The 14,088-nt window shown below is 46.3% G+C and overlaps 1 protein-coding gene across 2 annotated transcripts in view; it reads left to right on the top strand.

Moving 5' to 3' along the window:
* Positions 1-557: 557 nt before the first annotated feature.
* Positions 558-14,088, top strand: part of MAP4K5 (mitogen-activated protein kinase kinase kinase kinase 5) — a 71,626-nt gene continuing 58,095 nt past the window's right edge. For both annotated transcript variants that reach the window (XM_065683261.1, XM_065683260.1), the window contains exons 1-2: positions 558-697; positions 1,028-1,239. In XM_065683261.1, the coding sequence (XP_065539333.1) occupies positions 1,132-1,239 (108 nt within the window). In that variant the 5' untranslated portion in view covers positions 558-697; positions 1,028-1,131. The remainder of the gene's footprint in view (positions 698-1,027; positions 1,240-14,088) is intronic.

The following is a 14,088-nucleotide window of genomic DNA, read 5'->3' as shown; positions in this document are numbered from 1 at the left end:
CTTCCCTGGGAGGGTGCTGAGGTGCTGGGACAGGTTGCCCAGAGAAGCTGTGGCTGCCCCGTCCCTGGCAGTGTTCAAGGCCAGGCTGGACAGGCTTGGAGCAACCTGGTCTAGTGGAAGGTGTCCCTGCCCATGGCAGGGGGTTTGGAACTGGATGTTTTTTATGGTCCCTTCCAACACAAGCCATTCTGTGATTGCATGAGCCCTGTGACACAGCAGCCGCGGGGTCGCACTGTACCCTCAGGGAAAGCAGTGGCGCCTTCAGCCGCACCGGAGCCCATCTGCAGCCCCGGCTCTGTCTCCACCGAGCACAGAGACACCCCCTCCGCACGCTCCGCACCGCACCCGGCAGACGCAGAGCCGCCTACGGACCCAGCTCGGGCAGCCGCCGACTGAGAGGCGGGGGAGGAAGCCCGGCAGGAGGGGAGAAGGGTGGGCCGGGCCGCGCCGCGCCGCGCCGCAGTGGGGCCGTCGGCCGCGTTGTGGCGCTGCGGCGTCGCGGAGGTCGCTGCCGCCCCGTTCCGTCCTGACCCGTCCCGGCTCGGCTCGGCCGGGCGGTGCGTGCGTGCCTGCGTGCGCAGGGGCCGGGGCCGCGGCGGGCAGCGGGGCCGTGGCTGGGGTGGAGCGCGGAGCTGCGCCGGGAGGAGGAGGCTGCGGCGCTCCCTCTCCGGCGGGACAAAGGGCTGTGGGCGCGCAGGTAGGAGCCGGTCCGGCCTTGCTGCGGGCCTGGCTGCAGGCGGGTGGCTGCCCGGCCGGCGGCGGACGGGCCGCGGCGCCTTCCCAGTCGCCGGCGGGACGGGGCCGGACCTCCTTCCCTACAGCTGCTGGGGTCGGTTGCTCCCCGAAGGGTTCGGAGCTTACTCGTTGCCGAGAGGAGCCCCGGGAGCCGCCGTGGGCTTTGGAGGGCGCTGGCCCCGCTGCTGGCCGCCAACGGCCGTGGCAAGCGCCCGCTGCCTGCCTTTGTCTCAGCAGCCGCGGCCCAGCGCCCGCCCCGGGAGCCCCCCTCAGCAGGCGTTTTCCGCCGCAGGAGCCATGGGCCGGCTGCCGCGCTAGGAGCGTCCCCAGTTGGCGGGGCGAGGAGGGAAGCGGCCGCTGCGCCCCTTCTCCGGCGGGGCCTGCGCCGGCCCAGAGATGGAGCCGGCGGCGCGGCCGAGCGGGGATATCCTGAGGCGGAACCCGCAGCAGGACTACGAGCTGATCCAGCGAGTGGGCAGCGGCACCTACGGCGATGTGTACAAGGTGAGTGGCTGAGGGCTGCGTCGGGCGCTGCTCGGGGGGCTCCTCTCGTCGGGGCCGGTCTCGGTATCAAGAGACCGGTTGGGACAGAGTGGAAAACTCGGGGACTCGGGGCACCTCTGGCAGCGTGAGGTTTCCCTCCCTGCTTGACACTTTTGTTGGTGAGGACTGACTTGCAGCGTTGGCGAAGGGTCCGTTTCGCCGATCCCCTCATTTATAGAGGTTTGAATTCGTGTATATTGTGGGTGATACTTGCCACGTTACTGCTAAAGAAGGTAGAGGATATCTACTTGCTGTACCTGTGTCCCCTATGCATCAGTTAAAGCACCTGATTAACAGGGTGCAAGTTTATCCCCGAGGTTAATAATAGCGCACAAAAGGCAGAAGCAGATTAAGGCTCCTCAGAAGCTAGAAGGGAGTTACAGCTGTAGGCAGAGTTTGCACTGCACATCCAGTGGATGCTCTTGAATGATGTGTACTGGTGCTCATGCTGCCAGAACCACAGCCACTGGAAACATGGTATAGACTTGGCAATAATTGGGTTAATGATTGGACTCGATAATCTTAAAGATCTCCCAACCTAAGCAATTTTATGTTTCTGTTATTGTGTGGTGCATTCCTCTCTGCACTTCTCTGGGGAATCCAAGTCCCTTCCCTGAATGTCAGGGATGCTCAGCAGCTTTCAGGGCTGGGCTGCTGATAAAGTCTTAAAAGTTTTCGTGCTGCGTTTGGGCACCTGTGTTTTCAACTGCATGGGAAGAGTGGATGTGCTGTTTTAATTTGTAGTGCTCTTCAGTGTGTTTAAAATAGAACTGGCACAGCCAACTGCGCAAGAAAAGGTGTGTTGCGCTGCCACATGAAAGTCAGTGGTAATTGCTCGTACGGGGGGAGGGTGCTTCGCTAATGTTCAAATTGAAGTTTTATAGATGGATCTTGTTCCCACCATCCCTTTGAAATGGTTACTTGCGGCCTCAGGGAGTTATTTTTAAAAGTTTTCATGGTGCATATTTACCTTTTTTAATTTTCTCTCTCTGTTTTTCCCCCTCCTTGAGTGCTCTACACAGACCAGTCAACTTCTTTGCGCTAAATCTAGCGCTAAATTCTTTAAAAGGACATTTAAGGTTTCATAAATCAGCAGCTCAGTGTACCTAGAGCTACTTTGGGTATGCCTGCATAGCACAGGGCAGCACAACAAGAAATAACTGGCTGTGTTGCAGAGAAGCATTTTTGTGTAATCTCTTTGCTCTTTGTGGAAAAAGAAATATTCTGCTTCTCATTACCCTGGTAATTAGAGGAGAGCTGTGCTGACATGTCATACAGCTTCCTGTTCCGGAGCTGCTTTCAATGCATGGTTCTGCTCTGTGCCATGTAAACATATCCCCTTAAAAAAAACCCCCACAGCCCTCTTCCACTGCCTCTGTTCTTTGAGTTATGAAAAATGTGCCTTCTATTCCTGACACGGTTTCAGATAGGAATAAACCTGAACCTTCTCAGGTTCAAATTGAAATCAAAGTCTTTGGCAGGCATTTTAGACATAGTTGTAAGTCTCAAGTTAATGAGTTTAAAGTAGTTTGAGAGCCTACATGTGTTTCTAGGTCACTGGTTTCCTCTTTGTTTTCATAAAGGCCTGCATGAGGGAGGAACTGTATTAAGAGAATACTGAATCAGATGGCACTGGCTGTTATGACAAATGTGCAAAGGAAACTCATTTTTAAAAGTCATTGATGTTATGTTAGTTTTAAAAGTAACTAAGGTAAACTCTTTCTTGAAAGGGCTTAACATGTAAACATTTTACTTTTATTTTTCTTAGTCCATGGTAAGTTTCTTAGCACAGATAGCAAATCTTGTGCTTGCTGAGGGCTGCTGTCACTAGTGTTTATAAAATGCATTTCTTAGTGAATATCCAATAGTTATGCTGCAGAGCTTGGGCAAGGTTAGCTAGAGAGTGCTCTTAAATGAAAATGGAATTTTCCTCTCACCTCTTCAAGTGGTTTTTCAGCTCCATCGCTAATAATGACTCACCAGTGTCTCCAGCACAGTTGTTTTTAGGATGTCTGAATGAGGCAGCGTTTCTGATTGTGGGAGATCTGCCTCTTCCTCAGATGCTTTTTGGTGGTGGTGGTTCATGCCTCAGATTCTTCTTGGGGCATTTGGTAGCTTTTAGAGTAATTGGTCCTTTGGATGTGGAAGGTGGAGGTTAAGCAAATATTTGTGCTCACTGTTAGGTTACAGAAGAGTATTTAAGGCCTTTCTAAAAATCTGCCCACTTTTTCTTTACTATTATGGAAGCTTAAAACTGAAATGTATTTTTCTTAGTGTTTGTGGGGTTTATGAAGTCTGTCACATGGCACACAATGGTTGATTGTATGCAGTTTAGGGTGGGGGAGAAACCATTTGTGAATAAACTATTTTCTTACCTCTTTACAGCATGTGGAAGTAGATCCAAGCTTGGATCAAGCAGTCTTGGAAGTACAATTTCCATTGAAATCCTGACATAATTTATCTCTCAAAGCATTGTATTAAACTATCTTAAATTACTTACTTCTGAAAGTGGTTGTATTAACATAGACTGGGTACTCACTGGAACTTCATAATATGCCGACAATATTTTTTTGTTCCCACTTTCTGCCAAATGATTAGCATCCTCAGCATCATATCCCTTAGTGCTGCAAAGGTGAAGTCTACAGGAGTGAGGTTTAAATTTGGCTTTCCTCGCAAGATTTCTATTTGTCCTCCTTGGACATAGACATGAAAGTCTCAAAGCAGTATTTAAAAAGGATGGAAGTTGGTTCATGCATCTGCAGGATCATGCTGAAATAGATGTTTTGTGTTTGGTTAATGCAGAAACATCCAGTTGACCAGTATCTTAGAGCAGAAAGTTTACAAAGTCACTAGGAACTGTAAATGGAATTTAATCTCCAGCACTAGGAAGTAGCCAGTCAGATGCTATCCCAGGTAAACTCCCATGATGTGGTTAGATCTTTCCCAGGGTGGGTTTTCATGTCAGCATGACCTGTCAGTGAACCTGCAGCTTTTCAGTAGGGCCTTTTAGTCCAATTTGTATGAGGCCAGTTCTGATAACAAGTTCACATCCTCAGCTCTATAAGCATGTGTTTCTGCAGCCCCTGGCATTTTCTGGGGGTACCTGAAACAGTGTGAAGTGGACCTGTTCTGGTTAGCTTGTGGGATTTGGTTACATCAGAACATGAAGTCATTAGGGTATATGCAGATGTTGATGTCTTGAAGGGACTTAGGAAACAAGCACTACATTAAAGGATGGTAATTTACTTTAGCTGTATCTTACTGGGATTTCATAGGATCATAGAATGGTTTGGGTTGGAAGGGACTTTAAAGATGATCTGGTTCTGACCCCTTGTCACAGGCAGGGGCACCTTCCACTAGACCAGGTTGCTTAAAACCTGCTCATTTCCTGCATGTGCTTTTTATTTGAGTATTTATTAGTGACTCCGTATAGGTTTGGTGGAGAGACTTAGGGGAAATAATACCCTGTGTCATGATAAGAGATGTGGGGTCACCACTGCTTTCACATGAAAAAAAATTTTAGGTTATCTTCTTGTGAGTATCCTCACTGTCAGCCTGTTGACTCTGCTGTGGAACAAAAGATTTCCACTCACTGCTACATACTCTGCCTCCTTCTTCAAGTACACAGGCCTTGATTTTTTTTGTATTTTTTTAATGCAAGTGCCCCAAACAGAGTTTTAACTAATCTTCGATTTTGGAGAAAAGGAAAAAAGGGCAGTTTATGTAGACTCTCTTTTTGAATGCTCTTGTTTGGTAACTGAGCTGAAGGATCCTGTATGTGCTCAGCCCTCTGCAGGCTGCTTCTGCGGTATTAATAGTTGGATGTCTCTCCTCCCTGAGAGGTGATGATCAAATATGATCTTGTGCAGCAATTCTAAAGCTGTCCTGTTTTGGTTTTTTCCAAGCAGATTGTGAACAGTGCGGTAATAGCTTTCTTTAAAAGTAAGCACGGGGGATGAGAAACATACCAAATTAATAGAAGAAACCACTTGTAAACAAGAGACGTATTTCTGTTGAATATCATGGAAATTTCATTCCTTCTTGAATCACCTGCTCAGTCTTTCTTTCTTCTCTTAGGATTTTTCTTTTAATCTTCTGCACCAGAAAAGGGCATTAACTTACAAGAGACCTGTACTGGTTTGCCACTGAGTGCGGCTGCAGGAAAATAATGAGCAATGAAATCGGATTGTGGCACACAGACTCTTTTGATCCAATACATTTTTGGAAAAGGAAAAAGAAAAAAAAAAAAGATTTGAGTTTTCTGTTGTTTTGGGTTTGTTGGGGTTTTTTTGTCAGTGTTTTTGTTTTTCAGTTTGTCATAGATGTGGGTCTCTGTCCAGTTGGAGTCAGGTTTTGGCCCCGCTGTGTTGTCAGTGCCTTATTCCCGGAGCTCTGGAGTGTATTTGCTCCTTCAGTCAAAGGTTGTTGAGAACCCGCATTTGACATTTTGAAAATAATTCTTAAAGTCATTCTGATTTCACAGATCATGAGAACTTACTGGGTAAAGCGTTCTGCTACTTAAAGTCAGCAGGTTAAGAATGGAGTGTTAAGGCTCGGTTTTAATACCAGAGTACAGTTACATCTATGGTAGTTTTTGATCACATACTCCCAACTTTATATGAATATGTTTTGGTAGCTGCAGACTGATTAGACTGGCCATCTCTGATTCAGCACTGCTCTCCCTGGTGAATATATATTGCTTACACATATAAATTACCATAAAATGTCTGCGACATCGGGGATTCCACTCTTCCTCTCCAGATCAAAGCCTTCTGGTTAGCAGTGTTTGCTGTAGCCATGCCTGAACTCTGCCTACTCTTGTTTTTCCATATCAAGGGTGTTTAGAATGGCATCAAACCAAAACTGTTGAGTTTCTTCTTGTTGCCATGCAATTTCTCTTCTCAGAAATTGCATGTTTTTCTTTTAGGATACAGGCAGTAGGGTATATATATTGCCGAGAACAAAGGTGGGCATATGGGCACTCTCCGTTAAGATATTCAGGAGTTGGGGGAAGGCCGTGCTTTTCCGTTTGTAAACTCTATAAGTGGATTGTTTCATTTGTTTTGTTTAGTTTTTTGCTGGGGTTTTGTTTTTTTTTTTTCTTCCTATTAAGCATTTGGACTTTGTCGTGGAACATTCAAAGCTGTTTGGCTTTAAATTTTACCGCCTGTTGCTCATTAATTTTCTGTTAATTGTAGGTTCTGTGACTGGAGTATTTCTCCGTCTGGTTCTCCCTGTCTCATTGCCAGAAGAAGGTAGTCTCCAGAATCTTAAAAATAAGTTTTGATTTCTTTTCCAGTTCTTTTGAAGAGAGTTGCCCTCCTAGGTTAGGTCTTCAGCGGAGCCAGAGAAAGACTGATGGCAACCTTTTAGTGTGCTATCAGCTAGTATGAAGGTTGTACCCAGCATCTCTTGAGCCAAGGAGATGCTGAGAGTCTGTTCTGTTGAGTTTAATATCCTGTTGGTACCAGTCTTGTCTCTGATGTAGTCTTCACTTGTGGTATTGCTATCCAGTGTTCATCCTCCAGGAGACATTCTGCTACGTAGATGATTTTGTTATTCCGCCTTTTTTTTTTGTGGTACTGTCAGTGAGGGAGGTGTCCTGCAGACTTGCACAGGAAGGGGTTAAGCAGAGCATGTTCTTTTGTTCCCAGCATGTTGTGCACAGTTTTGGAGACCAGTGTCAAAACACAAGAGATACTTTATATGACCTGTGCCGTTTCTGCCTTCCATCCCAGAGCTCTCTTTCAATGTGAGATACCCATTCAGAAGAAGAGAATAGTGTAGGTCGTGCGTCCCCTTTGAAACGCACACACTGTCCATCCCCCCAACACCAGAAGAAGTCTTTGAGAGGAAGGATAGAATCATAGAATAGTTAGGGTCGGAAAGGACCTTAAGATCATCAAGTTCCAGCCCTCCTGCCATGGGCAGGGACACCTCACACTAAACCATGTCGCCTCTGTCCAACCTGGCCTTGAACACCGCCAGGGATGGAGCATTCACAACTTCCCTGGGCAACCCATTCCAGTGCTTCACCACCCTTACAGTAAAGAATTTCTTCCTTATATCCAATCTAAACTTCCCCTGTTTAAGTTTTAACCCGTTACCCCTTGTGCTGTCACTACAGTCCCTGATGAAGAGTCCCTCCCCAGCATCCCTATAGGCCCCCTTCAGGTACTGGAAGGCTGCTATTAGGTCCCCACGCAGCCTTCTCTTCTCCAGGCTGAGCAGCCCCAACTTTCTCAGCCTGTCTTCATACGGGAGGTGCTCCAGTCCCCTGATCATCCTCATGGCCCTCCTCTGCACTTGTTCCAGCAGTTCCATGTCCTTTTTATGTTGAGGACACCAGAACTGCACACAATACTCCAGGTGAGCTCTCACAAGAGCAGAGTAGAGGGGCAGGATCACCTCCTTCGACCTGCTGGTCACGCTCCTTTTGATGCAGCCCAGGATACGGTTGGCTTTCTGGGCTGTGAGCACACACTGAAGCCGGCTCATGTTGAGTTTCTCATCGACCAGCACCCCCAAGTTCTTCTCCACAGGCCTGCTCTGAATCTCTTCTTTGTCCAACCTGTAGCTGTGCCTGGGATTGCTCCGACCCAGGTGTAGGACCTTGCACTTGTCATGGTTAAACTCCATGAGGTTGGCATCAGCCCACCTCACAAGCGTGTCAAGGTCCCTCTGGATGGCATCCCTTCCCTCCAGCATATCAACCGAATCACTCAGCTTGGTATCATTGGCAAACTTGCTGAGAGCGCACTCAATCCCACTGTCCATGTCAGTGACAAAGATTTTAAACAAGACCAGTCCCAATTCTAATCCCTGAGGGACACCACTCGTCACTGGTCTCCAGCCGGACATCGAGCCATTGACCACAACTCTTTGCGTGCAGCCATCCACCCAGTTTTTTATCCACTGAGTGGTCCACCTATCAAATTGATGTCTCTCCAATTTAGAGAGAAGGATGTCGTGTGGGACAGTGTCAAACGCTTTGCTCAAGTCCAGGTAGATGACATCAACTGCTCTACCCCTGTCCATTAGTTCTGTAGCCCCATCATAGAAGGCCACCAAATTGGTCAGGCAGGATTTCCCCTTAGTGAAGCCATGCTGGCTGTCACCAAGCACCCTGTTGTTTTTCATGTGCCTTAGCATGCCTTCCAGGGAAATCTGCTCCAAGATTTTGCCCGTCACAGAGGTGAGACCGACTGCTCTGTAATTCCCCCGGTCATCCAGTTTCCCCTTCTTGAAAATGGGGGTTATATTTCCCTTTTTCCAGTCGTCGGGAACTTCACCTGACTGCCATGATTTTTCAAATATGATGGCCAATATGATAGCTTAAAGATCAGAACATTTGCATGCTAATGTGTTCTTCATCTTTGCCTCCAGAAGATGCAATGGTCATTTTCATTGACAACGCTTAACTTTGAATGCATTTAAGAATATAGCGTGAGGTGTCTGAGTGATTCCCAGTTCCATCAGCAGAGGTCTGTGTTAGAAGTACACAGGTCATCCATGTTGGAGAGAATAGCTCTTCCTGTTAGCTAGGCCATAACAGAGTTTGCCAGCATAATTCGCTGACACCAGCAGCTGTCCGATCACTCTGCAGCTGGGAAAACAAATATGCTTGCCACCTTTACGCATATTTGGCACCTGGCTTCTTTGTTATGGCTGTGAATGAAAAGAGGCAGCATCAACCCATAGTGATGCTGTTTGAGGACAATGCAAAATGGTTGGATCTCCATATTCATGAAAACTGTTCTTCAGTGCAAGATAACCTTGATACTTCAGATTTCTCACAGTTCACCATTTTGTTAGGATTTCAGATTTTGTATTTCTTCAAGTATTTAGAATAGTTCCCAATTTCTGAAAGATTCCTAGCAATATGAACACTTGGCAAGGTTTGGTGGACACAGCAGTCAATGAGAAGGGCAGGATATTTTGTTCAAGATTTTGCATTTGTCATCTATAAAACCACATACTACCTTGCTTTTAATGGGATTAGGTAAACAAAGCAGACTTGATGCTGACAGTAGTTGAAAACCAGCAAAAGACAGTTTACCAGGCCTTCCCCAGATCTCGTCACAGAGTGTGCCTATGGAAGAGGTATTGGAGAGATCATTTGTGTGAACTTTCTATTTGGCCTAGCCAGGGATAGTAATCTTTCTGACAGGCTAAGTCAATCTGTCTAATTATAATGAAGGGGTCTCTATATTACGTGCCACCATGTTTTTTTCCAAGCTGTGGTTTGCTAGACTGTAGGGAAGGTTTACACAGGCAGCACTAAATAGCATCATTTGTCATCTGTCTCCCACTCCCTCTCCTTTTCTCATTTAGGGACTCTGTTCAAGAGGGGCTTGTCTGAAAAATTGGAGCCCTTTCTGTTTTACTGTTTAAAACAGCAGAATGGCTCCATTGAAAGCTGAACACCTTTTGACTCCATTCCCACCTAACCAGCTCTGCAAAATCAGTATGTTCATCTGTTGGATAATATTTAGCTTGTTGGCATTGTTTTGAGACCTAGATCTGCCTTCTCATGTGTTTCCCTGCAGCTGGCCCACAGGAAATGTCCTGTGGGCATTTGTCCTGTGGGCAAACATCACATAAAGCTCTGAGCTGTTGGGAGCTCCTTGCGTACAATGGGATAAACTGCACTTCCTTCTAGATTGATTGTGGGAAAATTTCAGGGTTTGGTACAGAGAGGTTTCCATTCTGCTCTCTAGTTTTCTATATTCCTTCACTGAAACGTTAATTAATTTTATCCAGCATGGTAGATAGTGTCTGCAAGGACCTTCTCAGCTGCTTGAAGATCTATCCAAAGCTTACCTTCCCATGTGGTAGATGGAGAATGCCCTGCCAAGAAGCCACAGCTTGAGTGTGTCTGGTGAAAAGAACACACAGGAGGGTGCGCAAAGGTGGTGTGTCCTGGCTTCAACTTTAGTTGGGACTGGAGGTCAGGGACAAATCTGTTTTGTGGTTACTGTTTCCGTCCTGCTCCTATCAAATCCCAGGGGAAGAGATTGAAGAGGGGGCTTGCTTAAATGGAAACATTAGAAAGGGGTGGGGGCATTAGGCAAAGGACTAATGTCTTATCTCTGAGTCAGTGACTACTAGCAGAGCTGTGGGGTGCAGGATGGTGTGTTATCATAGAATCATAGAATAGTTAGGGTTGGAAAGGACCTCAGGATCATCTAGTTCCAACCCCCCTGCCATGGACAGGGACACCTCACACAAAACCATCCCACACAAGGCTTCATCCAACCTGGCCTTGAACACCGCCAGGGATGGAGCACTCACAACCTCCCTGGGCAACCCATTCCAGTGTCTCACCACCCTAACAGGAAAGAATTACCTCCTTATATCCAATTTAAACTTCCCCTGTTTAAGTTTTAACCCATTACCCCTTGTCCTGTCACTACAGTCCCTGACAAAGAGTCCCTCCCCATCATCCCTATAGGCCCCCTTCAGGTACTGGAAGGCTGCTATTAGGTCTCCATGCAGCCTTCTCTTCTCCAGGCTGAACAGCCCCAACTTCCTCAGCCTGTCTTAATACGGGAGGTGCTCCAGTCCCCTGATCATCCTCGTGGCCCTCCTTTGGACTTGTTCCAGCAGTTCCATGTCCTTTTTATGTTGAGGACACCAGAACTGCACACAATACTCCAGGTGAGGTCTCACAAGAGCAGAGTGTGCCTCTATGCTGTGTCAAGAAGTAGCCAAATTACAGGACTAGTGCATTTAGCATCACAGATCTCTTGGCAGTTGCTCATTTTTGAGACAGCGGGATGCTAAGATAGGGGTTCAGCAGATGCTGGTCAGTACATCATGAGCAGGCAGTAAAAAATTATGAACTTGGTTGCAACAGAGGGAAAATAAGAAGTGCCAAAGCCTCAGCCTGTGCTGGAAGCAGTGCTATCCCTAGTCTGTTATCCTTTGTATTGCTATATATTTTTATACTGACTTCCTTGCTCCTGAAGATAGTGAAATGATCATGCCAGATGCAATCAGGGATACCCCTCAGAGCTTTGAGCTGACCCACAGTGCTGGTGGCCAGAAATGCTGCATTTACTGAACTGATCTGTCAAAAATGGCATTCTTTGATACCATGTTTGATATTTTGGCAGGTTGGATTCTCTTCTCCCAAGTCTGTTTTTGTGTCTTACACATGAATATAGTGTATATGGAAGGTCCTTAGAGGTGAGGAAGATTTGGCTGGATGTTTCCAGAAAGCTAAATGAAGTGCATTTTCAGGTTAGGATGAGCAGCTGGATTTGCAGCCTGTGTAGAAAAGTGAATTTTGAGACATTCCAAAAAGGCAGGTGCTGTTTCTTTTTACAGAATGAAGAGGTCATTGCAGGGGGACACTATTGGCTTATTGGTAAGAAATCATTGGGCTTTTTTTTGTGTAGCTCATTCCTCTACAGCATTAAGGGTGTCATTTCTTCTTGCATTTAATGTGATTGTTAACCCCAAGAAGCTGGTTTGGATGTTTTGTTCTCAGCTGTGTGATTGCTGGTCATTGCTATTGAAGCAGTGTAGAATTGTGTGACATTTGCCTTAACTCACGGCTTAAGAGGCATGCATATAATAGTTGAATTATAATCATGAGACTCCCAAAGATGTTTGGGAGATTTAGTCATTAATCTTAAGGGAGGATAGGTGGTAAAGTCTTGCATGGAAATGTAAACATGGTAGGTAGAAAGAATAAAGGTGGGGCCATACCTTCTTTTGAAGGTGTACTTTGTCTTGATAAAACTTAAAAAGTTATCATTTGACAGGAAGCAATGCCTAATGAGTGTTCATTGCTCTCCAGTGATTAACAGCTTCAGGTATTTGGGCTGTATTTACAAGTAATTTGAAAATGGCAGCAGCTTAAATTCTTCTTTGGATGCCCTTGATCTACAGTGGGCTAAGGGAGTATTTGATGTATCACTTGCAGGTACCCACAGTTGTGTTGCCTGTCAGAGGGGGATGTCAATTTAAATACAGTGATAGATTCTCTTAAACAGCTGACATCTCTTTTCATTTAAGACTGTTTTTGTGAAAGAAACACTGCCATTTTAAATGCCTCCTGCCTTAAAAGGGTGATTTCTGCTGCAGAGGAGGATAATGATAGGATGTGTGGAGCGAGGGAACTGAGCTAGCTCAGCTCTGTGGGCATCGCTTTGTAATGTTAGCAGCTCATGAGGGGTGAGGTTTTCTGAGGCTGGATGGAGTGTATCTGGATAGTCAAAATACCTTCACTAGCACGATATTTAGGAGTCTGGGTCAGTAGCTGGACAGGATAAGCAGTTTTTGATAATGCTGTTTTGTTTTGTCAGACATGTCTGTATTTAAAGCACTTGTCGGAGTCTGATCCTATGCTTATTGGTTAACTGTGAAGAGGCACAGCTAACTTTGATTAATGTACGGCCTTTAAAGCTTTGCCAAATGGCTCCTGTTTAGAGAGCCTAAGGAGGATGGGTAGGGAGATCTTGAGAGCCTTTTAGGATCTGACATTGCTTCAGCACTCACAGGGACCACCTGTTGAGAGTACATGAATGTAAATTTTTCCTTCTCGTTCTGTGGGTGTTGAGGTTTGTCTAAATCCTGCGCTGGGATGTCTTGAGTACAGACTGTCTGTGCTGGCATGAGTAGCAAAGTTAGCTCCTGCGTGGGTGGAGGAGGAGGAGGCAGCCAGGCTTTTCTCTGTGAAAGCATGATACGGTGAAGTTCTGAAAGGTGGAGCAGTTGCTGCCTGTGTTTCTCAGAGCCTTGGTGCTTCCTGCAGTGTGTGGAAAGTGTGTGTGAGCTAATGCCTGCCCACCATGCTTGGTGTATTTGATTAGCCCTAAGACAGCTGTGGTGCCAGGCTATTTACTTACCAGCTTCCTCTTTCCCCAGGATGCAGTCTCAGTGGATGTTGAGTTCATCTTGACATTCTGGCTTTGGCCCGCCTACTCTCTCATGGTTTCTGCTTTCATTACTTCATCCATGTGTATCATTTTATTTAGCTACGGGAAGCTTTCTGAAGCTTGAAGTGGAATTCACATGTGATCCCTGCGTGGTTGCTCTCTGATTACATGAGTTCAGTATTTTCTATTTGTGTGCAGAGAAGGGCAATAACAGTGTCTTAAGCCTCCTGCAGGTGGAATATACTTGCAGCATATAACATGTCTTGCAGAAACCTTGTAGTACGTCTAATATTGCATGTAACAGCTTACGGTTTCTACTTAAGGGTGGAGCTGTCATCTATTTTGATTTACAGGACTGCTTTTTAGTCATCCTCTGCATTTTGGCTGCTGTCTTACATAAGCAAACAAAACAAAAACAAACCAAACAACCCACAGGTCAGTGTTTCTCTTAAAGGTCCTGTGGCTTGCTGCTTCTGCTAAGTGGGTATGCAGGTCATCAAACCTCCAGCATAGCAGTTCTTAGGGCTACAAGGATGCTGAGGACTGCATGCATGGGGCAGCTGAATTAGCACTTAGGTGTTATAACTTCATGCTAAGATGAAATTCTGTATATGTAAAGAAGTTAACAAAAGGGATGGCTGGGGGAACAAGGAAGCAGCCATGCTGTGCAGAGTCCTGATCATGACTTCCTCCAGCTTTCTCAGACACATTCCTTAGTGGTGTCTGGCTCAGGAAGGCTGGTCCATGGAAAATCACACAGCTGCTGAAGGGAGAGAATTACATTTATTGGGGGTGGGAACTAGAGGCTTTTGCAGAGTCAGAGAGCACGTTGTTGGGCTGAGCAGCTTCCTGGGATGGAGGAGCACTGCCTAAATATCCTCAAGGTTCCACCAGGGATAAAGCAAAGGTTTAAAGTTTAAAA

The sequence above is a fragment of the Lathamus discolor genome, chromosome 6 (genome assembly GCF_037157495.1).
Source record: "Lathamus discolor isolate bLatDis1 chromosome 6, bLatDis1.hap1, whole genome shotgun sequence".
Taxonomy (NCBI): Eukaryota; Metazoa; Chordata; class Aves; order Psittaciformes; family Psittacidae; genus Lathamus; species Lathamus discolor.
The sequence above is the reverse complement of the archived record's forward strand: the minus strand, read 5'-3'. Positions and strand labels throughout refer to the sequence as shown.